Here is a 27,086-nt window from a genome sequence, read left to right on the forward strand (position 1 = left end):
ATAGGTAAAAAATGAAAGTCAAATTGACGTCAAAGTGTTGATGTCAATTTGATGTCAAGATTTTGACCTCTGCTGATGTCATTTTGCCAAACAAAAAGGTGAAATGCATGACCGTACACTTATTACCAGCTTCACTTAAACTAACCAGATTTACTTTATTTAATTTCCAGTTTAATGAAATCATATTCGTATTTTAAAGTCACCATGATGGTGGTTAGCGTTTGCTTTAGTTGTGCTCTTGACCCTTGACTCTTTAATATAAAAATTTCTCTGGCTGCTTTAACTGTGTGTTAAAAAAGCCATCAGAAACTGAGATCAGGAGATGTTGGCTGTTTATTGATGATATCATCATGTAACTGCCTGAATCCCTGAGCTTATTCAGTGTCTAATGCTTTGATTATATGGGACTTGTGGTATAAAAGTGATTTTATTCATGATAAAAGTCATTTGATTCTACAGCATGTCTAGCAATGTTATCAAATAATATTCTTGGTTTTTACTAACTATTTAGTGCACAAAAACGTTTCATCTATGGCATTACTGAGACGCACACAGACATCAAGAAACAGCATATGAATCTCAACAATAGTGACAATCAAACAAAATATCCAGATAATCAGATCAACTACAGCTGCATAATTTATTAAAGCCGCAATGCATGCTGGGAGATGTGGGTGAGTTTTGATTGGTGGTTCCCAGCATGCACTGCAGCATGAAGCATTTTACTGATTGTCACCATTGTTGAGAGTCATACACTGATTCTTGATAGCTAAGTAATAATGTTGATTTTAATGCATTAAATGTTTTTAAAATCCTTTATTAATTAAAAAAAATATTCTCATGCTGTAAAATTAAATGGCTTCTATTATAATACAACATTAAAATCACAAGTCCTATATAATCAAACATCAGACACTGAATAAGATCAGCGATTCAGGCAATTACATGATGATAATATCATCATTTTCAATAAACAGCCAACATCTCCTGATCTTATGGCTTTTTTTAGCTACAACAGTTGTGCTTTATAAACACATAATTACAGCAGCCAGAGAAAATTTATTTTAAAGAGTGAAGGGCCAAGAGCACAACTAAAGCAAACGCTAACCACCATCATGGTGTCATCAAAATATGTTTAATATATTTTAAACTATTTAAATATTATATTTATTTAAACTGGAAATTAAAGAAAGTAAATCTGGTTAGTTTTAAGTGAAGCTGGTAATAAGTGTACGGCCATGCATTTCACCTTTTTGTTTGGCAAAATGACATCAGCAGAGGTCAAATCTTGACATCAAATTGACATCAACACTTTGACATCAATTTGACTTTCATTTTTGACCTATTTCTTGACCTAATTTTGACATCAAGATGCCCGCTGGGTTGTTTATCTTTGAAACATAAATTAAGATATTTTTTTTAAATGAAATCTTTGATCTTTCTGTCCCTCCTTTGACATCCTACTCAACTAGCACTTTCAAGGTCCAGAAAAGGCATCCTTAAAGTAATCCAAGTGACTTCAGTGGTTTATATATTTGTTTACATGCAGCAGTGTCAGCTTTCGCGTCGACACAAGAATCATGTGCTGCTATGTTCTTGTAAACATTTGATGGAGAAAATGATTTAATAAATAAAATGGAATGCTTCATAAAACTTAGGTTAAACCACTGGAGTCACTTGGATTACTTTAAGAATGTCTTTTCTGGACCTTGAAAGTGCTAGTTGCTTAGGCTGTCAAAGGAGGGACAGAAAGCTCACCGATTTTATTAAAAAGATCTTCATTTGTCCACCAACAATGGAAAGTATTAACAGGTGAGCAACTTTTTTTGTGTGAACTGAGTGTCACAGGTCGGGGTGGAGCGCCAGCGGGCCGCCCACCCCTTCTCTTGCGTGCCGCCCCTGAGGAGCCGGCCGTGGACACGAAGGAAATGGCAGACACAGCATTCAAAATAAATATACTCTTTATTAAATAATAAAAACAATTTTAAAACGTCTCTTCAGTTCAGGTTATCTCTTCATGTATCTCTTCGCATTTCTCAGCACCTTCGGACAGAGAGAGGAATGGACATAATCCACAGCTTCCGCATTCTCTTCAGCGTTCTCTTCGCGTTTCTCAGCACCTTCAGACAGAGAGAGGAATGGACATAATCCACAGCTTCCGCATTCTCTTCAGCGTTCTCTTCGCGTTTCTCAGCACCTTCGGACAGAGAGAGGAATGGACATAATCCACAGCTTCCGCATTCTCTTCATGTATCTCTTCGCGTTTCTCAGCACCTTCGGACAGAGAGAGGAATGGACATAATCCACAGCTTCCGCATTCTCTTCTTCAGCGTTCTCTTCGCGTTTCTCAGCACCTTCAGACAGAGAGAGGAATGGACATAATTCACAGCTTCCGCATTCTCTTCTTCAGCGTTCTCTTCGCGTTTCTCAGCACCTTCAGACAGAGAGAGGAATGGACATAATTCACAGCTTCCGCATTCTCTTCTTCAGCGTTCTCTTCGCGTTTCTCAGCACCTTCAGACAGAGAGAGGAATGGACATAATTCACAGCTTCCGCATTCTCTTCTTCAGCGTTCTCTTCGCGTTTCTCAGCACCTTCAGACAGAGAGAGGAATGAACATAATTCACAGCTTCCGCATTCTCTTCAGCGTTCTCTTCGCGTTTCTCAGCACCTTCAGACAGAGAGAGGAATGAACATAATTCACAGCTTCCGCATTCTCTTCAGCGTTCTCTTCGCGTTTCTCAGCACCTTCAGACAGAGAGAGGAATGAACATAATTCACAGCTTCCGCATTCTCTTCCGCATTCTCTTCAGCGTTCTCTTCGCATTTCTCGGCACAGCATTAGCAGGCTCTTCACTGGACTCAGACAGAGGGAGGAATAGACACGTGTAACTCACAGCATTAGCAGGCTCTTCACTGGACTCAGACAGAGGGAGGAATAGACACGTGTAACTCACAGCATTAGCAGGCTCTTCAAGCATTAGCAGGCTCTTCACTGGACTCAGACAGAGGGAGGAATAGACACGTGTAACTCACAGCATTAGCAGGCTCTTCAAGCATTAGCAGGCTCTTCAAGCATTAGCAGGCTCTTCACTGAACTCAGACAGAGGGAGGAATGGACAGCCACAGTGCACCAAGGCCTCCGCCCGCAATCCAGCCGAAGTTCTCTCTGGCTCTCTCATCTGTCTCTCTCATCTGTCTCTCTCGTCTGTCTCTCTCTCGTCCTCTCTCTCCCGCGGCCTCCCACCGCGACCGCGGCCACGGCCGCTCACGTACTGCGCGCCTCACCTCTCCTCGTCCCGGGGAAGAACCACCCTCACTTTCTCTTCCACTGACTTTTTATACTCTCATGAGCTAGTGTGGCCCCATTCAAACGCTCAGCGCAAATTACCCACACCTGCTGTCAATCCGCCACTAGGTTACCATAGCGACAGGCACTCACCCAGGCTTTGGGACGGTGTTTCGCTTCCCAAATCTCAGCGGGGACATTTCTCTAGCAGGGATAGTCCCCGGCTTATTTGTCACCCCGTGACATGAGACTTTAAGATTTTTCACATAAATATACCCCCTTGACTGTGAAATAACTTTAAAACACATGAAATCTTAATATATGTTTTAGCCAAGTAAAATTTTAAAAAATTAAGCAATGAGAATGCATGTCAGGCCATCAATGCTGAAAACTTGTACAAACATGAAAAGAATCCCACATGAATACACTTTCTATGCATTTTTCAAATACATTTTTATCTTTAAACTTCATGCAATTGTGATATAATTGTATTCCTTTGAATATGTTAACAGTTTGTTCTTAACATTTATTGATTTGTAAGGAACAATAAAACCATTTGTATGGAAAAATCTTTTATTTATTTGGTTGAGTGTGCTATATTGCAAGTTGAGAAAATATGCTAAATTAAGTTCAATGAACATACACTTTAGTACAGATAACTTGAAAATGTAAGTTATCGTATTTCAACTAATATTTAGAAGTCCAGGTAACTTGAAAATGTAAGTTATCGTATTTCAACTAATCTTTACAAGTCCAGGTTACTTGAAATAAGTTGTTGGCTCAACTATTTTAACTATGTCAACTAAACTTTTTAAGTTGAACATACTTAGTAGATTAAGTCAATAAAACTTAACTGAGTCAAAGCAAAAAAATAACTAAAAAATGTAAGTTGAGTGAACACATTTTTTTTTACAGTGTGTTGGTTGTGTTTTAACATAATCATTATTTCACAATCATTAGACCTGAATCACTGAACTCATATAGAGTCCAATTTAGTTAGATAAAGTGCATGCTGGGAGTTTTATAGTATCCTAAAACCCAGCATGCATTGCGACATGAAACTTTTGATTGTCACCATTGTTGAGATTCATGTGCTGATTTTTGATGTCTGTGTGTGTCTGAGTCAAGCAGGAGTTCAAAATGTTTTAATGCACTATATGATTACGATACTTTTCAGAATATTAAATGCCCATAAATTCAAAGAATATATACAAGAATGATCTGAAATTCAGACAAGTCCAGGATGATTGTGACATCATCACAAAATCCATAAACACCTGATCATCTTCCTCTTGACTTTTCTTGCCATAACAAATGTGTTTTATAAACTCACTGTTACATCAGTCAGAGAGAGATGAATGGTAAGAAGTCAAGGGACAAGAGACCAACTAAAGCAAATACTGATCTCCATCATGGTGACAACAAACTTTATTATTAACTAAATCTCTGTTCATTCTCAACAAGAACTTTTGTACATGTATGAAAGAAATAATCGTAAACTGGTTTCACACTCAGTGTTCCTGGAAGTCAGTTGTAGTTTTTGTGTTTCTCTTTTTTCTGTTCTTGTTTCTCTGTCCTTCAGTGATTCTGCTTATCAGGTGTTCATCAGTGTCTCAATTCACTCACTTCTTTACATTCAAGGGGACTATATTAGTGAACTCTCTGAGTGTCGACTTTGAGCGCTGTTAATTCACAGTATATTCCTGTAGGCTATTTTTGTTTTCTACGGTATATTACTGTTTTAATGCTAAATGGTATGATATTGTCAGAATTTGGCCTTTTTTTACAGCAAGGGTTCACAGTGTAGTTAAACAGCAAAATCCCCAGTGTTAAATCAACTCTGCTCAGAGTACATATGGTCCCACTCTACAGAGTGTTAAAATTAACACTGAAGCAGTGTTGAAGTTAATGAGATAATTAAGTTAACACTGAAGCAGTGTTGAAGTTAATGAGATAATTAAGTGATTAATTAAGTGATTGACCATTAGTGGTGACACCTGATGTTAATAAGCATAATCATTGACGGAAAGAGAAAAAACAATAACAGAAAAAAGAGAAACACAAGAACTACTGACTTCGAGTCATTACACATTGTTGCATTTATTATTACCAGTTTGACTTTATTTCTGTCATACATCGACAAAAGTTCTTGAGATTCAACAGAAGTTTAGATGGTAATGTTTTATGGAAGTTTTCTTAAGTTACCATTATGGTGGTCAGTGTTTTCTTTAGTTGGGCTCTTGACTCTTTTCATTTTGTTTATATTAGTTTTTCTCTGACTGTTCCAACATTGTGTTTATAAAGCACATTTGTTATTGCAAGAGAAAATATGACCTGCTCACAATATGTTTTGATGATAAAGACATTATCATCATGTAGTGTCCTGATTCACTGATGTCATTCAGAGTCTAAATTTTGACTATATTCTTGATGTCTTGTTTTAGTATTGGTGATTGTAGCTCTGAGATTCTACAGTTTGAGATCCAACAGCAATATGAAAAACTTTGAAAATACTTTGTGCAAAGAAGTTATTGTGTTAAAACACACAGACATCAAGAATCAGCATATGAATCTCAACAATGGTGACAATAAACAAACTAGTGACAAACAGATCAACTCTGAACATCACAAAACAAGCTACTAAAGTCAGAACAAAACAATAGCAAAATAAAAGCAAACAATGAAAATTACAGGACAATTCAGCTGCATAATGTATTCATGCTGCAATGCATGATGTCAGCCATTGATGCATTCTGATTGGTGGCTCCCATCATGCACTGCAACATTAAGCATTTGTTTGATTGTCACCATTGTTGAGATTCATATGTAGATTCTTGATGTCTGTGTGTGATTTTAAAAATGTTCAGATCATTAAAACATTGTTGGAAGTAACTACTGTAGTGAAAAAAATTATAAAACGTGGATAATCAGTTTATAATGCTGGGTGCCATCATTGAATCAAGTCACTAGTAAATTCATCATCAAATCATAACCAGGGCTGCATTTCCAAAAGCATCTTAAGCCTTACTTGATTGCAGACCAACTGCAACAAATGGTCTGTACGATCAAATTAGGCTTGCGATGCTTTCAGGAAACACAGCCCAGGTCATAGTTTCTTTTGCCACAACACATATGCTTTATAAACACAGAGTTGGAGCAGCCAGAAAAATACTAATGTTAAAAAGGAAAGGGTCAAGAGCCCAACTAAAGCAAACACTGACCACCATAATGGTGACATGAAACGAAACATTCCATAAAACATTACCATCTAAACTTCTGTTAAATCTAAATAAGACCGTGTGTAGATGTATGACAGAAATAAAGTCAAACTGGTAAAATAATAAGTGCAATAATGGCTCGAAGTCAGTAGTTCTTGTGTTTCTCTTTTTTCTGTTCTTGTTTCTCTTTCCTTCAGTGAGTCTGCTTGTTATCATCAGGTGTCACCACTAATGGCCAATCATCACTTCATTAATCACTTAATTATCTCATTAACTTCAACACTGCTTCAGTGTTAACTTAATTATCTCATTAACTTCAACACTGCTTCAGTGTTAATTTTAACACTCTGTAGAGTGGGACCATATGTACTCTGAGCAGTGTTGATTTAACACTGGGGTTTTTACTGTGTGGTCCCACTCTAAAGATTGTTAATGAGATAATTAAGTGATTAATTAAGTGATGATTGAAAACTAGTCATGACTAACTAATAACTAGAGAAATATAAAGAGACAAAGAGGTCAAGGTGACTTAATCCGTCTTGATCAAACACACCCGGTTTCAGTTATTGAGCACTCCTCCTCTATTTACACTGACAACATCCCCATCAAACACAGTATGTTGGCACAACATACCCAACTGTCTAACAACGTTTTATCAACATGGCCAAAAGGTTGCTATAAATACGTTGTGTGGTGAAGGTTGTCACAGCGTTGTCACAATGTTGACATTAAACCACCGTTCAGGGCCATTGCTTAAGGTTGTGCCAATGGTGTCTTAACCACTGGACTACATATGTACTCGTCACTGCCCTGAAGCACGAAATCAGACTTTTAAATTTGAAAAAAGGGCTCATTGTGTGTTGTCTCATTCTTCATCGAGCAAGGATACGTGAGTATTGCGTTTATTTTAGCCTATCTCAGCAAAATAAGATACGTAATTATTCAAACACAACCTACAACTTCATTTTCTAATGTGACTAATGTAGCCTGTCTGCTATTAATACTATTTATATTTAGTCTCATTCGTTTCTTTGCTCCTCTGGATTTGTGGATGTTTCCTGGAATGACTCTGGTTACCAAACTTTATCGTCCGGCTTTCGACGACTGTCTGCCATGTACATAACACGGTTTTGTTCATTAAATGTTCTCATCTTTCTTTTTATGTTTTATTTATTATACTTAAAATAAAGTTGTATATTCATATTTTTCTTTTTTTCTTTTTTCTTTTTTTTTTTCACAAATGTTTGACTTTTGGAAGTGCAATTTGATTACCATATGCAGTTTTAATAAAGTTGAATTAACATAACCTTCTGTCATTTTTACTTTTCAAAGTGTACACTTGCAGGTGTTGACTATAATTACACTCTCAGAAAAAAAGGTACAAAAGCTGTCGCTGTGGCGGTACCTTTTCCAAAGGTGTACTTTTGTATCTAAAGAGTACATATTAGTCCCTCAAAGGTACATATTAGCAGAGGTGGGTAATCCAGGGGCCAAAGAGTAAAAGTCCTGCCATATGTTTATTCCACCCATAAACTCAGTCATCTGATTTCACTAATTAGTTCTCTCTCCTGCTGAATTAGCAAATCCAGGTGATTGGAACAAAATACTGAGGAGGACTTTTACTTTCTGAACCTGGACTTCACACCTCTGCACAGCAATGCCACATGTAGGGCTGGGCGATATATCGCACGATATTGTTATGCGCATCTCGTCAGTAAAGCCGGTTCCTTGATAAGTAGTAAATCGCCATCACCTGCTTTCAGATGGAGCGGTGTTAAATTAACACTCCTGGGGCTGGAAGTGTATATGAGTCCACGCGTGTAAAGTGTTAAAATATGAGTGTTAAATTAACACTCAAGAGTGTTAAAATTAATGAGATAATTAAGTGATTAATTTAGTGATGATTAAGCGTAGAGCTTAGATCGGGCCCAACAAATCAAGCCCGACCCTACCCGAGCCCGAGCCCGTTGTGTCCGAGCCCGGCCCGGCCCGACACGTTCACTGTAATTATGAGCCCGAGCCCGATTTAAACCCGACCATTTTTAATATGTGGGCCGTTATAACCAGGGGCGGCTGTGCTAGATCATTCAGGCTACAGGAGGGAGCTGCGCAGTTATATAGCCTATATTACATAAATACTACTAATAAATGAGCAAAAATTGGCCACTCAATATTAAATATTAAATTATTTTAATTATCACAATTAAAGTTTTAATTTTATTAAATTGGACAAGCACAACATTCAGCATTCAATCAAATATTATTAAAGATTAATTATTATTAATAATGTTACTTCAACATATTGTTATTTCAACATAATATGTGTGTGAGCAACAAGCAAGCACTCGCGTAGCTACGGGTGGGCCTGGATGGGCCTGGGCCCACCCACCTGACAGTCAGGCCCATCTAGTCAGTGGCCTCACAAGGTAGCCTAGGAAATTATGTTGCGATTATCACAATTTTGACCTATAAAAATAAATCTTAATGTTTCTTGATTCTTGTTTGGTTGTCACAGTGCAGACAAAATGCCCGCGTAGCGCATTTCGCAGTCAGATTACGAACAGCCCACCCCCCCCCTTCACAACGACGAGCACATTTCACAGAGGGACACTGAAGTTTAGCTAAGTAACGTTATGTTAAACTAAAATGAAACAGAGCAACACTAAAGTTCGTGTCAAAAAGACCACGGCCGCCGCAGGAGGAAAATAATGCAGAGGTTCTAGGACAACTCTCACCTGAAAATCCGATAATGTCAGCAATTTTCATTCAAGCAGCTGATTTCTGTAAATGAATATAAAACTAAACGTATATTGCAGCCCATGGTGAAGTCAGTATACATTAACTACGATTTGAGACAAATAAATGTAAATTTAATATAAAACTATGTAAATAGCGCTCTGTGACGCGGCAGGATTTTGAACAAGGTCCTGAGCCGTTGCTGGGCGCAGCGGACAGATGCCGCCGGTGTGTGTACACTCAGAGAATAATGTGTTCGAATTTAAAACTGTGTGCGACCCCCAGCCACGTCGTCTCCTGTTATAAGCTAGTCATCAAAAGTAAGCCAATCTACGTTTACTATGTAGTTGCCTAGTCAATGTTGATATAACGTGGTTTATGTGGCCGCTGAACCAGACTATGACCAAGCATTGTTTTTACACACCGTCCACTACTGTCCTGCTGATTTGACGATGGTGTTGTTTTGCATCTGTCAGATGCGCGTGTGTGTGTGGTGTGGCCTGGCCGCGCGCAGTGGAGATGCTGTTCTTATCGTTATGTTCTTTCTTAACACTGCTTATGATGGTATGCTTGTGCTCTGATTAAACTGTGGTGTATTCAAGCAGGTGTAGTTGTGTTGGCCTATTTTGATAACAGATGCATTTTAGACTGTGCCCACCTGATTTTCTCTGGGCCCACCCACATTGTGATTCCTGGCTACGCTACTGCAAGCAAGATGTGCATTTGTAAATTCGGTGACAGCGCGAGTTTCAAATGGTGTAAGTGACCGCGGCGCGCCCGCGACTCCATGTCGTGATGTCTGGTAAATTGCTTTTTATGTATTAAATCTAGGCATTAAATCTGGTTGATGAAAGATGTATTAACATTAAAATACAATTTATACTAAACGAAATTCACTTTAAAGAAAAGCTTTCTTCAAAACAAAACTTAACAAACTTGAAACTAAATGTGCTCATTCAATGGCTAAAACACGTAGGTTACTACAGACTCTCTTTTTGAACAAATTGCAGCACATTCATTTAATTCTGAATTTTGCACGTTGAAAGGCATTTGTTTGTGCATAGTAAAAAATAGGCCCTATCTGTAACATTTATCACATTCATAATTGTGCGTGCATTTATTAATTATTATCTTAATGAATAATGCGACAAGGAAGAAGCACGTAAACTGCGTTGTTTGTTTATTCAGAAATAATTGAATGGATCAGAAAAGTAACAAAAGAGGACAATCGAGGGCTGAGGCTGACTACTATCATAATTTCTGTCATGGCAAGACACACTTCATGTGTCTGTTCATCGTCAAAGTCCCCGTTTTTTTTTTTTTTGTTGTTGCTGTTTGCTGTCATGGGCGAGCAGCGTGCCGCATTTAATGCACGAGACAAAGCCAACACATATGTTGTCACTCCCCATGACTAGTTTAAAATGTTTCCATACCTCCGATTTTCCTCCAAACTTGCACAAAGTTAATTCTCCTGTTTTAATTTTTTTCTTTGCTTCTTCAAGCACTTAAGCTACAGAATAGTAGGCTACAGCTCGCACAGCAGGTGTGATGCGTCACGCGTGCGAGTGGACGAGACGCTGCGCATGACACGTGACGTGCTTTATCAAGGGCCCGACCCGACCCGGCCCGAGGACGGTGGCGGGAAATATCGGGCAGAGAATCTAAGCTCTAATTGAGCGTTATTGAAGATACCTGATGATAACAAGCAGAATCACTGAAGGAGGAAATCACAAATTGTAAGTTACCATTAAGGTGATGGGTGTTTGCTTTAGTTGGACTCTTGACCCTTATATGTTTACTTTAATATTTACTGTTGTTTGTCTGCTGTTATTGATTTATAACAGTTAAATGAACAAAGTAAAGAGTGATCTGATAGTGTTGGTTATGTTTTGACATAATCATGCTGTGTTCTGAAAAAGGAAACTTTTTGAGATAGTTTGGTTTAACTTGTTAGCTGCAGTTTAGTGATTCTTCAGCCTATGATTATCAGGACTTTACTTATAATTCAAAATATTTAATAAACATTGTTCTGATCAAAAGACTTTCAAATGAATTTATTTAGAAACACAGACATCAATAATCAGCCTGTGAATCTCAACAATGGTGACAATAATAAAGCATGTTGCAGTAGCTGCCACCAATCACAACTCATTAAATTGGCTCCCATCATGCATTGCGGTATGAATAAATTATGATCTGAATTGTCTATGTAATTTACTTTTCCCTAATTTAATATGCTGCTCGTCACCATTGTTGAGATGCATAGACTGAATCTTGACGTCTGTGTGTGCCTAAAAGAAAGATTTTTTTTTTAAAACAACTTTTAAGAAATCCTTTATATTATATCAAAAATTCTGGATATTTATGCAGAATCACAGTTTTGCTGTAACCAACAACATAAATCTAAGTCAGAAAGAAGGATCTTAATTAGTTCAGTGATAAAGTTCAAACGATGATTGTCATAATATAACCAACACCATCAGATCATTTTTCTCTTTGTTTATCTGGCAGTTATAACTCAGATACAGCAGACAAGCAAAATCTAAAGTAAACATATAAGGGTCAAGAGTCCAACTAAAGCAATCACTATTCTCCATAACGGTGGCTTACAATTTGTGATTTTCTTCTTCAGTGATTCTGCTTGTTAACATCAGGTGTCTTCAATAATGCTCAATCATCACTAAATTAATCGCTTCAGGAATTTACTTATATTTAATATACAGTTAACACTGAGTGTTCAGTGGACGAACTGGTTAGTTGACTGTGGTAATAATTCTTCAACATCAAGTTAATTCTTACAGCTGATTTCAATATTTATAATTAATTATAACTATTTATACTTAATTATTCATATTTTCTTTTTGGGCTAATTATTTATTCATATATCATTTCAGAAGTGAGGGGGACAGAAATGTCAATACCAATTTCTTCTGAACTTTGTCAAAAAGCTTAAAGAAAACAAATACACGGCTGAACAACAACCAATAATTTGTGTTCTATAATATTTGTTCCTATATTTTCCTAATGGCAATTTTATGATTGGTGTATGTGTGGCCCTCAGTGTTTATTGACAGTTTAAAAGATACAGATAAATATCCCCAGTTCGGAATGAGTGAGCTCTGGTGTTACACGCAACGGAGAGTGTTTCCAACATAACATGTCTTTATTATCTATTTTTCCAGGTAAGCTACAATAATAAGTCATCTAGTAAGACACAACAGTATTATGTGCTAATAGAACTGTAGTTTGTGCCACAGATATTAAGAGATGTCGAACTTTACGGTGGTTAAGAATGTTTACACTTAAAATGGCGGGCGATAGTAAAAGATCGTAACTTTCAGTATGAGTGAAAATTTTCAACAAAGGAAAGAGAGAAAGGAGAGAGAGGAAAGCCAAAAGAAAGGGATATATTTAAATATATTGTTAATATTTTATTTGTATTTAGCCTTCATACAAACAAGAATTGTGAAATCACGTCAAATAATAATAATAAGACTCAACTTATTAATATTAATATCTTTAACTTTAAACTATAGGCTAACATAGGTTGATTATATTATTCTTATAGATTGAAAAAAATGCTTCAGCTAGGGCTGCACGATACTGGGAAAATATGCGATATGCGCTAATTATTGTTGAGTACACTGTAAACCCGAATAAGTTAGCAGAACTCAAAAAATTTTAAGGCAATCGATTGCCTCAATTTTTTAAGTTTTGAAATTCAAAGATTAAGTAAGCAGAACTGGCAGATTTTAAGTTTGTACTTAAACATTTCAAGTTAAGAACAATTAAACATTTAAAGTTAAGAACAATTAAACATTTCAAGTTAAGAACAATTAGTGAACAAACTCCATCGCACACCTGCAGGTGATAGGGTGCGTAGGATAACAAGACCAATTAGGTAGGTCGTTTCAGCAGATAAGGAACTGATGAAGGTCGTGTGACCGAAACGTTGTGTTAATAAATATTCATTTTAATTGCAAGTTAAGAACAATTAAAATCAGAGTACACTATTTCATACATTTAACTTAAAACCTTCATGTAATCTCAATGAGAACACTTTCATTAGTATTAACTTACAGTTTTAACAAGCTAGTTTGTTAACATACTATTATGTTATCATGCTAACAATAGTATGTTATACAGCACTTGCTGTATGAGTGCAACAATATAAAGATTTTATTTGCTCTCAAATCAAGCCACATGCACCATTTGTCACCATGATGGTAACTATCATAAAACCAACATTAACAGAAATTCTTCCAAATTAGCATAACAAAACTTTAATCAATACTCAATCTCCCACTTAACATTAATCTTGCACTTAATTTTAGCATTTACTCTCCCATTCAAGTGCCATCGGCAAAGCATGCTGGGAAATAGACATCGCAGCCATTTCAGTTAAACTTAAGTTTGTTTAAATTAAAATAAATAATTTCATAAAACTCAAAACAATGAAACAGTTCAGTTTACTTAAAATATATCAGTTCTGTGAACTTGAAAGAAAAAGAAAGTGCTAAATACTCATAAAAGTTCATTTGACTGAACTAATTAGTTTAATTTAAGTTTGTCCTACTCAAACCAATTAATTATTTTGAGCGTTAGGGTTTATATTGCGATATCGATATTTCTTGCGATATAACTTTTCCCTAGAGAAATGCTATTTTTATTACTTTTTTTTTATCATTTATATATGTAATGCTAGGATAAAGAGTATAAAACGTGCTCAAAGTTGCTGCAGAAAAAAAAAAAGTGAGCAACAACAAAAACACATGTTGCTGAGGGACATTTTGAGTGTTGATGACGCCTGAATTCAGTCCGATTGATGAATCTGAAGAGCCGCGTTTCCACTGTCGGGCCAGTGCGAGCCAGGGCTTTAAACGGGCCGTGCCAGGCTAATAGCCTCGGGCCTGGAGCACCGGGCCCAAAATCTGCTGCGTTTCCACTGTCGGGCCAGAAGCTCCACAGCGCTTCACTAAAACACACCCGTAACACGCCTCTCTGGAACTACGTCTCACACTAACCCATCATTTCACCAACAAATGGAAGTTTTATCAGAAAACTAATCAGAAAGAAATCACTGGAAACAGCGTGATCGCAAAACAAACATGATAAAAGCGGCCGTTTGCTGGCATTTTTGTTTACTTGAATATTTAAAACCCAAGCATCGATATTTTACCACAGGTTTACAATAAATAGTGATACATTAATCACAATGAATTAATTTATATCAAAATTGCACATTAGTCACAAAGAAATAAATTAGGATGTGAATTAGGAAATAGAATGTGAAATTCTATTTCACAAAAGAAGAGGACACACTTACTTATTCAGTCGAGGCTGTATCTGTTTATTTGGACATATTGTACATTGATGGACATATGTTTAAATGACATATTTAGGCTACATCACATTTAGAAAGAATGATAATTTCTACAAATATGCCACCAAAAATACGACCTGAGGAGCTTTAGCACTCTCTCGACTCCCAGTAGGCTACAGATATTTTCAGTCAGAAAAACAGAGGAAGCTGCCGAAAAAAAGTTGCTTTATTTTATGATAGTCCGGTATAAAGAGACGAGATGTAGGCTACTGACAGATACAATAAAAACATCATTGTGATAGCCATTGTGATTTGTCTGATTTCTTCTTATCATGTTTACTATTGTAATGGTTAGTGTGCATAGTCTTTTGCATCGGTATAAATATTTCTACCTTATACGGTGATCAGAATCCACATCAGATCACAAACAGAAGTTATTCAAACATGAAAGTGAGTTTTGAGGTAAACTATTTTAAAACTCTTTAATGCTGATGTTAGCTGACAGAATCATCCGGCGCTGGCGTCTCCCGGCTCAGGTAAACTCCGCCTCTGTTCGTAACCACTCCTCAAGCCCGAGCTGGTCCGCTGTGGACCAAGGTATTCGACGGGCCAGAAGATCCAGGCCGTTGTGTGCCGTGCCAACCCGATCTCACGGGAAAACGTACAAATTCTACGAGGTGGCTAATTCGTACGAATTCATACGACCTCACTCGTACGAATTAGTACGATTTTTGCAAAATCGTACATATTTTACGAATTGCCCAATCATACGAATATCATACGAATGACCTACCCCTGACCCCTGACTCCGCCCCTAAACCTACCCATCACGTGGGTTTAAACAAATCGTACAAATTCGTACGAGTGAGGTCGTACGAATTCGTACGAATTAGCCATCTTTTTATCATTCGTACGAATTCGTACGAATTGGTCGTGAGATAGTGTTGGCCGTGCTGCTTATATTTATCACACAGTAAAAATGAAAACATAAACGTAGCCCATGCCTGTAATGTATATTGAAATATCGGAAATGTGTTTAAAAATCATATCACCGTTATTGAAAAAAAAATATTTTGCGATATATATTGATATTGAATTATTGTCCAGCACTATTATATCTGTTATTTCAACAGTTGATATGTTTCTTTAATGCTGTGCTAACTAGCAGAAAACACAAACCAGGGTTTAAATCCCAGTTGTGCAGGCGGGGCATGTTGCGTTACAATGAGCCCTATTAGAAATATGCTATTCTATTCCATTCTACAGTATTCTATACTTTTATGAATTATATTGAGAAACCATGAGAAAAAGGTGAATAAAGGCTGAGTCAATGTTCAGAAATTATTCATTATTATTTTGTTTTGAACTATGCTGTATAGCTGTGTTTTGCGGTGTTTGTTGTCACAATAATAGTTTATTTTAAATTATTTAAAAAATGCCATTATATGAAAAAGTTAAGAATTGAATTTTATTGACAAAATATTTTAGTTTATCTTGGATAATTTTTTTTTATTAGATCAGATAACATTACAATGTTACAATGTGCCCCTCACATGTTAGGTGGGGCATGTTGTCACATTTCATTTCCATTCTTTCGGGGTATATCAAGAAAAAAGTATACACTGTATTAATGAAACAAAACCACATAATTGTACTAGACTTGTGAAATCAATGCAGGGAAAAATAAATACTCTGAACCCTAAGCAGGTTTACACAAACTGAGAAAGTCAAAAAGTGTTAGGTTGTGCCCCGATCTCTTTGGCATTGATTATTATAAACTTGTAATCAGCAAACCAAGACCTATTGAACCTTTAAATCTGGATACCAAGAGTGATCAATGGAAACGGCAGCGGGATTGCAAAAATATACATTTATTCAGCAGAAATTTTTATTGAAAATGATGAGAATAATACAAACATATTGCTAAATCAAAGCAGAACACAAGCACAATCATTAATACAAGTTACTAACAGTATTTTAATTTGTTCTTTTGAAGATTGAAATGTATTCTGCTGCTCAGCATTGGCAAGTTACAATGTAATAAGTTACTTTTTTTAGTTTAAAAGTAATGCCTTTCAGGCACTTCACTTGAGTTTCACATTTCTAAAATACATTTAAATCTTAGTGGAGAAGGCTTGTAAATGAGGCTTATTTTCCTCTGCATGATAGACATCCCATTAAAACACTGACATTTATGACATCAAGTACATTTATAATCGTTATGAATATTGTCTTGCTCTTCATCCGAGCTGATGCGCTCATCACAGATTGGCTTATTGCTCACAACATAAACCTTCTGGTAAACTGATGATTACAATGTACATATAATAACTGATCCATAACCTGTTCTAATAACTGATCCATAACCTGTTCAGTGACACTGAATTATTGCACGTGGCTGAGTCATTATTCTCAGTGACTGACACGGTTCTAGATTTGAGTAAAAAACATAATGGTAAGTTTAGTTTGGTGTGTTGCTGTGTTTGACAGATGCATAATCAGAGTGAGTCTCGTTCTTCCTGAAGGAGACTGTAGCGTCGCTGAGAGACTCTTCATGCTTCTGGAAACTGACAGATGAGTAAAGGACCCTGTCAGAGGGGATTGTGGGTAACTGGACTGTCGAGTAAAGTGGATTCTGTGAATCAGAGGGGATTGTGGGTAACTGGACTGTCGAGTAAAGTGGATTCTGTGAATCAGAGGGGATTATGGGTAACTGGACTGTCGAGTAAAGTGGATTCTGTGTATCAGAGGGGATTGTGGGTAACTGGACTGTCGAGTAAAGTGGATTCTGTGAATCAGAGGGGATTATGGGTAACTGGACTGTTGAGTAAAGTGGATTCTGTGAATCAGAGGGGATTGTGAGTAACTGGACAGTCGAATATAGAGGAGTTGATGTAGGATCTGAGTCTTGAACCTGTAAGAGAAGCCAAATCCCCCAAACATGAAGCCTCAGTTTAAAGGTACAGCAAACATGCCCACTTATCTGACATCATGAAGTAATCAGCTCTGAAACTCACCATTTCATGATCACCGGTCTCTCTTCTGTCTGATGATGAGATGATGCCTGTGTGAACAAGAGCCACATCTCAGACTGAGAAAATGAGAGATCATTTAACTGTGTGTATTTCTGAACAGCAGAGGGCGACACACTCAGATGTACTAAATGTGCAGTGTTGTGTGTGTGTGTGTCTCACCATATTTACAGCTGTATTTTATTTTGAGCAACATGAGCACTAAACACACAGCCAGCAGGATCAAACCCACAGAAACCGCAACTATCACAGAGGAATCTGAAATCACACAAAGGGATTTTCATGGAGAAACAAGGTGAGAATGTTACGTTCAACTACATTCTTACACATGCTGTACTTTAAATGCTTGTTTATATCATGAGATAACTTTAAACTCAAAATGCGAAACGGATATACCAGACTTACCCTGGGGTATTTCTGTTTCAGGGTCAGGTGACGTTGTTTCTGAAAATACACAACCATCTTTATCTTTATATCATAAGATCACTTTCAACTCAAACTGAGCAACGGATCTGTTGGATCTTACCAGACTTTTCTTCATCCTTGGATATTTCACTTTCAGTGTCAGGTGACGTTGTTTCTGAAAATACACAATCATAAAGCGCCGATGGTCAAATTTATTAGAGAAACAAATCAGTCATTATTTACTCAGATCATCTGTGAAACTCAAATCTGATTGTTTAAAAATATTTTCTGTACATTGAAAGTAGGGGTTGGAACGGTCCACAGAAGTCACGGTTCGGTACAATGGAGGGAAAAGCAAAACAGAAATGCAGAAGGCTTGTGCATGTCTCAGGCTGTTCCACCAAAGGAAAATAAATTACTTAAGCCTTGTATTTTTTAAATATGTTTTAAAAAATACAGCCTGCTTCAGAGCTAAGGTGGGGCTACAGATTAGGTGTCCTAAAGCACCCGCGTATCTAACAGTAGTTCTGCATTACATTAATTCATTTGCACACAAGTTTTATTTATTTTTATACCGTGTATTCTCGTGTAAATTTATGCACCAAACCGTGACGCCCGTATCGTTTCGGCTCAGTACGAATACATGTACCGTTCCACCCCTAATTGGAAGCGGACAGCAACTAGTCTAGTCTTGATGTTGTCGTGTTGCCATCCGACATGCGAGTCTTATCATTGCAACATTTGCAAATAACTGTTGTTTGTGCCATTGTCTGTTGTGGAAAATCCAAACCATTTCCATATCACCGATGTTGCATTTTTTTCAGTGTTTCAGTGTTTTCTTCCATCGTCACTGTGTTGCTAAATCTCACGAGCAATGTATATGATCTTGTTAACACGCCGACATCTAGTGTGCACACCCCAATTCACTCTAAAAAATGCTATGTTGGCTTTAACTTTTTTATGTCAACAGGTCCCACATAACTAGGTTATGTTGGATTTATGTAACATTATTTATTTCAATTAACTTAAGTTAATTACATAAGGTTAATCCAATGCCAAAACAAACAACCAAAACAAATAATCCATTTTCACACAGCAAAAACTCCAGTGTTAAATTAACTCTCCTGGGAGTTTATTTGGCTCCAGACTCAAGAGTGTTAAAGTGTTAAAATATGAGAGTTAAATTAACACTCAAGAGTGTTAAAGTTAATGAGATAATTAAGTGATTGATTGAGTGATGATTGAGCATTATTGAAGACACCTGATGTTAACAAATAGAATCACCAAAGGAGAAAATAAAAAATAAAAATAGTCACCATTATGGAGATCAGTGTTTGCTTTATTTGGGCTCTTGACCCTTAAATCATTAACTTTAGATTGTGTTTGGCTGTTGTATCTGAGTTATAACTCTCAGATGAACAAAGAGAAACGTTGATCAGGTGGTGTTTATGTTTTGACTTAATCTTAATTTGACCTGAATCACTGAACTCATTTAAAGTCTAATCTCTGACTTAAATGTATATTGTTGATTACATCATCACTGTAATTCTATAGCATAAGATCCAGAATTTTCTAAATAATCTAGAGGATTTCTTAAAAGTTGTTCTGATAAAACAAATCTTTCTTTTAGGCACACACAGACATCAAGAATCAGTGTATGAATCTCAACAATGGTGACAACAGAATATTCAATTAGAGAAAATAAATTACTAAGACAATTCAAATCATAATTTATTCATACCGCAATGCATGATGGGAGCCACAAATGAGTTTTGATTGGTGGCACCCAGAATGCACTGCAACATGCTTTATTATTGTCACCATTGTTGAGATTCACAGGCTGATTATTGATGTCAGTGTGTCTAAATTATGTAAATTTCAAAGTCTTTTTATCTGAACAATTTTTAAGAAATATTTTGGATTATATTGAAAATGCTGAAAATAATATACTGTAGATTCACAGGCTGCTATAATCAACAAGGTAAACCTAACTCTCTAAATGAGTCACATCAAATTATGATTGTCAAAACATAACCAACACCACCTGATCAACTTTTCTCTTTAAAGGAGCATTGCGTAGGTTCTGGAATTTCTAACAGTTACTGACACCAGTGGCCGTTAGAGGAACTGCAGGCAGTCTCATGCTCGTTCTCGGTGCGCACCTATTTTTTTAGTCTATGGTGCGCACATCAACCAGGGTTGCCGCAGCAACCACTGACGGCTCATCGAGATTCACCAGCATAATGTTTGAGGTAAGAAAACACCATTTGAAAACATTACCGATTGCCGCTGCTTACTAATAATGGCTGCCGTGCCGTACGGATGTAAGCCCAAGTAGACGAGAATGCGCATGACGTCACATTTTGTGAATTTTCGCGCTGATTCGGGCCCGACTCCTCCACACACAATTGAGCCTACAGGCTGATAGAGGCAACCGTGGTGGACAGTCAAGGTGTCATTCTTTTTATTACATCATGGTCACTCAGATACAACAGTCAAACAAAATCTAAAGTTAATGATTTAAGGGTCAAGAGGCCAACTAAAGCAAACACTGATCACCATAAGGGTGTCTTAAAAATTTGATATTCTCCTTTGGTGATTCTGCTTGTTAACGTCAGGTGTCTTCAATACTGATCAACGACGCGAGGCGTGATCGGTTGATGTGCGTTTTATCATTGCTAAGAAAATACCCGCTCCTCCGTGAGAGATAGAGATAGACCAGTGCATCTCACAGGTGTCAGTCATCAGTAATCACGCCACCGGCCTCGCGCCGTTCTCCCGCGGCCCTAGTCTCGTCCTGCTCACCACAGTAAACATGATGAATGGCGAGTGAAGAACGCAAAAGCCGAATCCCGGACATATTGTGCGATCTCAAAAACCCGGGCAGACTCACGGAGACTAACGTTAGTAGCTTAGCTTTGTTGTTTACAACTGCTCTCCAACCGGTAGGCGTGGCTTGGGAGTGGCCTAGTAGAGCAGTGAAGCAAGTGCATTCTGGGAGTTGTTTTCTTTCATCCACATGAGCCAAAAATACATTTTCTGGCTTTTCTCAGTCTAGAAGGCTCCAAATTCAAAAATAATTTCACATTTCTACTACCTAAATGACCCAATTTAAATACACATTCATCTTTCCAGAGGTGAAGTATCCCTTTAAGTTAATTGATATAATGTTACATAAAACCAACGTAACCTAGTTACGTGGAACCTGTTGACATAAAAAAAAAAGCATTTTTGAGTGTTTGTTGCGTACTTGCTTTGCATGTTGGGACGTTGGTGAAAGGAATAGAACTGCAACCGATAGAACGTGCACTGTTGCACGAATCACGATACAACGATATTTCCGAATAAGTGGATCGTGGAGACATTTTAATTGTTCACGATCAAAAATCGTCATATCGCACACCCCTAAGGCCCAGATCACACCTAACGCGTTTTTCAGGTTCGAAAAAAACACATCTGTACAGTGCATATAATGATTTAAATTCAGATCTGATCAGGAAAAAAACAACAAAAAGTGTGAAATGACAGTAAGGTGAGGGTTATTTCTGCACATCTGTTAACAGAAATGCTTTCTCTGTGAACCTTACTAAACTAAGAAAAACTAAAACACAAGTTGGACTATGGTTTTGGTAGCTTCCTGCTCTCTGTGGTTTTCATGTTCATCAGGCTGAATCTGCAGACTTCACCACAGCATCCCAGCCAGCACAGCCATGTGGGGCCCAAATGGGTTTGACTTGGGCTGTCTAACTGGGACCCAGACAGTTTTGTCCTCGGTTTCCATGTAGGCCCCACATGGGTTTGCCCAGATGAAATGAACACTGCTTAGTGTGCACAGTACAGGCTGTTTAATGTAACACTGAATCAGTGTTGGAGGTAATGAGATAATTAAGTGATTGAATAATGATAGTGCATTATTGATGAACACCTGCTGTTAACAAGCATAATCACTGAAGGAAAGAGAAACACAAGAACTACTTCCAGCCACAACCTTGGATGAAATCAACTGAAGATAACATACATTACATCTCTCAAGATCTCATTAAACAACTCCACAAACAGCATTACCAGCTTCACTTATTAGTAACCAGACTGACTTTATTTCTGTCAGACGTCTTCAGAAATTATTATTGAGAATTAACAGAGGTTTAGATGTTGATTACTTGTTTGAAAGTAATAGTTTGATTTGATGTTACCATTGTGGCGATCAGTGTGTGCTTTAGTCAGGCTCTTGACTTTTTAACATTAGTTTTTTCCTGGGAGCTGTGTCTGTTTGTTATGGCGAGAGCAGCAAGAAAAAATATAATCAGATGCTGTAAGCTGATTGATGATAAGAGTATAATCATCATGTAGTGGCTTAGCTCATTGATTATGTGTGAGGTTTATATGGGTAGTATGTCATTCATTTTGTTTTATTGTTGTGATTCTACAGCAAGAGAATAATAGAATTTAATCAGAACATCAAATGATTTTTAACACACCATTTACATATTTTGGGCTCCTGTGAAATTTACTCGCACACAGACATCAAGAATCAGCATATGGATCTCAACAATGGTGACATGCTTTATGGTGCAATGCATTCTGGGAGCTATGGATAAGTTTCGTATGATGCACTCAGAATTAGGGCTGGGCGATATCGCACGATATTGTTATGCGCATCTCATCAGTAAGGCCGGTTCCTTGATTAGTAGTAAATCACCATCACCTGCTTTCAGATGGAGCGGCATTTACTACAAAGAGCCGTAGTTAACTGACAAGCTGAGCCAAATCACATCAATATTGCGGACGTATCGCCAGCGATAATTAATGCGATATGGCTCAGCTTGTCAGTTAACTACGGCTCTTTGTACACAGCAAAAACTCCAGTGTTAAATTAACACTCCTGGGAGTGTATATGAACACTCAAGAAGTTAATGAGATAATTAAGTGATTAATTTAGTGATGATTGACCATTATTGAAGACACCTGATGTTAACAAGCAGAATCACTGAAGGAGAAAATCTCAAATTGTAAGCCACCGTTCTGGCGATCATTGTTTGCTTTAGTTGGGCTCTTGACCCTTATATTATTAACGTTAGATTTTGATTGGCTGTTGTATCTGAGTTATAACTGCCAGATGAACAAAGAGAAAAAGTGATATGATGGTGTTGGTTATGTTATGATATCATCATTTGAACTTGATCACTGAACTCATTAACATCCTTCTTTCTGACTTTGATTTATGTTGTTGGTTACAGCATAACTGTGAATCTGCATAAATGCCCAGAATTTTTAATATAATATAAAGGATTTCTTAGAAGTTGTTAAAAAAAAAAAAAAAAAAAAATCTTACTTTTAGGCACACACAGACGTCAAGATTCAGTCTATGCATCTCAACAATGGTGACGAGCAGAATATTAAATTAGGAAAAGTAAATTACATAGACAATTCAGATCATAATTTATTCATACCGCAATGCATGATGGGAGCCATTAATGAGTTGTGATTGGTGGCAGCCACTGCAACATGCTTTATTATTGTCACCATTGTTGAGATTCACAGGCTGATTATTGATGTCTGTGTTTCTAAATGAATTTATTTGAAAGTGTTTTGATCAGAACAATGTTTATTAAATATTTTGGATTATAAGTAAAGTACTGATAATCATATGCTGTTAAATCACAAAGCTGCTGGTAACAAATTAAACCAAACTATCTCAATAAGTTTCATTTTTCAGATCACAGCATGATTATGTCGAAACATAACCAACACTATCAGATCACACTTTACTTTGTTCATTTAACTGTTATAAATCAATAACAGCAGACAAACAACAGTAAAATTTAAAGTAAACATATAAGGGGCAAGAGTCCAACTAAAGCAAACACCCATCACCATAATGGTAACTTACAATTTGTGATTTTCTCCTTCAGTGATTCTGCTTGTTAACATCAGGTGTCTTCAATAATGCTCAATCATCACTAAATTAATCACTTAATTATCTCATTAACTGTAACACTTTTGAGTGTTAATTTAACACTCATATTTTAACACTTTCCACTCTTGAGTGTGGACTCATACTCCCAGCCCCAGGAGTGTTAATTTAACACCGCTCCATCTAAAAGCAGGTGAAGGCGATTTACTACTAATCAAGGAACCGGCTTTACTGACGAGAGGCGCATAACAATATTGTGCGATATATCGCCCAGCCTACTCAGAGTGCATTGCAGCATGAAGCATGTCACCATTGTTGAGATTCATATGCTGATTCTTGATGTCTGTGTGCAAGTAGAATTTTCAGTAGTCCAACATGTGTAAATGGGGTTTTAAAAATAATTTGATGTTCTGATTAAACTGTGCTGGATCTCTTGCTGTAGAATCACAACAATAAAACAAAATGTACAAACCTTACACAATATATCAGTGAGTTAAGCCACTACATGACGATGCCTATATTCTTATCATCAATCAGCTTACAGCATCCAATTGCATTTTATCTTGCTGTTTGTCATAACAAACAGATACAGCTGCCTGAGAAAAACTAATGTTAAAAAGACAAGAGCCCGACTAAAGCACACACTGATCGCCACAATGGTAACATCAAATCAAACTTTTACTTTCAAATAAGTAATCAACATCTAAACCTCTGTTAATCCCCTCTCGGGGATTCCCCACGATCAACGTCCATGCTTTCACGTTTGCACATTTTACCAGACTGCTTTACAAAGGAGGATCAGTATAAAACTGGTTTTGCTAAGAAGCTGCTCCTGAAAAAAGGACCGGTTACCAACTATTTGTGTTCCTGCTGCACCTCCAGAAGAACTGAAGTGAGTGTAACGTTTTATTAACCTTTATATTAATCTTTATATTACTCTTTGCAAATCGCTTGCTGCACGCTTCACGATGAATGCGGCTGTTTACACTCAGGGTACATTATGGCATGTTTTCTATGTACGACGTTCTCAATATAATTCATAATCCCACGTTTATAATGAACAACGCGTTATGGTTATTGTGTTACAAACGGTGTACGCACAGAACAGAGGGGCGGGGTGAGCAAAGCTCATTATCATTTAAAGACACATGCACTGAAACGGCGTGCTGAAAACAGATGTTTTTGACCAGGTAAAATGAGTGTTTTCTTACAATACTAATGAGAATTTTTAATTAAAGTATATTACAAACTTTTAATTTATACCCTAAAGAATCATATTAGCTTGTACAAAAATGGCATTATATGGCCCCTTTAAGCTTACAGACATTTCCTTTAACCTTAAAACATTAATATGTAAAATAATTTATTAACAGTAAATTTGGTCAATATTTTTACACTGTAAAATCTAATGTAAGTCTAATGCTGTGTTCACACCAAAAGATAATCGGGCTGATTTTGGGCCGATTTCCCCCCTTCCGACAATCCTAGCTGTGTCCCGATTATCTTGATGGTTCGACAGTTTATTTTATCTGATTTTCCCTTGGTGTGAGGTGTGTCTAAGACTGTGTCTGAAGTCAGTTGTAGTTCTTGTGTTTCTCTGTTCTTCAGTGATTCTGCTTGTTAACAGCAGGTGTTCATAATTAATGCTCAATCACCACTTAATTATCTCATTAAATTCAACACTGCTTCAATGGTACTTTAACTCTGTAGTGTGCACACATATGAACACTGAGAAGTGTTAATTTAACATGGGCGTTTTTCTGTGTACTATTACATAAATCTTACCCGTTTCATCAACATGACATCATGACTTTGCGTAAACATACACGCCACTTTCAAGTCAAGTGGCGTGTTATTTATATGCATTTTGAGCTTTCCGCGTGTCCACGCGCGTGTATGTGTACGCCGTTAAACGTCAGAGTGATTCCGCGTGTATGTGTACGCCGTTAAATGTCCGAGCGAAACGGAGGAAAATGTATATCTACATCTGGGGAGCAATATTTTTTTTCCTAGGATGGTAGGGGAACACTCATAAATGGTATTAACCCGAGTGATGGGTAGGTTTAGGGACGCGGTTGGGGTAGGTCATATATATTTATATACAGTAATGTAACGTAAATCAACGGCGTTGATAAACACGCTGAAAAGCGATTATGCGTGTTGATAACACGCCAAAAATGGAAATACGAATTGGCGTGTCATACATACGCCATTTCATGAGATCAGTCTGGTTTCATTAACATATGACTGACATAAATGAATCACATTCAGTTTATTAATACAATTACATAAATCTTATCTGTTTAATTTATATATGAATTACATTCAGATTATTAATTGGTTTATGTTAAAACTATGTAATGGATGGAAATTCTATATGCAATTTAAATACATAAATCTTATGTTTTTTTTGTTTTTTTGAGTGTGTTCACGTTGGCCTAATTGGATTAAATTGACATTTTTAATGTTTTTGTTTCGTTTACACTTTCATAGAGGACATCACAGCAAAATAACTATGTAGGGCTAGCACAAGATGGGAAAAGTTTTAGTAATTCTTGTTTACTTGTGTTCATTTAATTTATTTTTATTTTAGAGCATTTAATGTGCTTCTTAACAATATTTTATTTATTACACACAATTTATTTTTATTTTTTTAATTTTTTTTTTACCCATCAGCCCTCTGTGTCTAAATAAGAAATAAAAGTCCCAGAGTTAAAAAATGTGTAAAACAAGCCTGTGTGTGACTTGGCATGACTTGATGACTAAGTTGCGACTTGACTTGACTTGACTTGACAAAGAGTATGACTTGACTTGACTTGACTTGATTTGACTTGACCCTTACAACAGAATGACTTGGCTTGACTTTGACTTGCAATGTTAAGACTTGGACTTGACTTGAGACTTGAATTTAGTGACTTACTCCCACCTCTGGTTCACTTACACAAGAGTTCTAGTAACTAAAAGAACTGAGAGTACTTTACTTTTCATTACTTCATTCATTCATTCATTACTTTTTCATTTACTTTAGGTTTACTCTTGACTTAGTGTAGCTACCAATGCTTTTACCATGGTTGTGTTTTGCATGCTGAATGTTGAAGTCTGTGTGACTCAAGCATGATCTATACGGGACAAAAATATATGGGAATATACTTCAAAATATAATGTGATA

General features: G+C 36.9%; 1 protein-coding gene across 2 annotated transcripts in view; it reads right to left on the reverse strand.

The window, feature by feature from the left end:
* Nucleotides 1–27,086, reverse strand: part of LOC311077565 (uncharacterized protein) — a 166,518-nt gene that overhangs the window by 100,494 nt on the left and 38,938 nt on the right. For both annotated transcript variants that reach the window (XM_084106092.1, XM_084106091.1), the window contains one exon: nt 18,125–18,178. In XM_084106092.1, the coding sequence (XP_083962218.1) occupies nt 18,125–18,178 (54 nt within the window). The remainder of the gene's footprint in view (nt 1–18,124; nt 18,179–27,086) is intronic.

The sequence above is a fragment of the Abramis brama genome (genome assembly GCF_963993115.1).
Source record: "Abramis brama genome assembly, chromosome: 2".
Lineage (NCBI taxonomy): Eukaryota > Metazoa > Chordata > Actinopteri > Cypriniformes > Leuciscidae > Abramis > Abramis brama.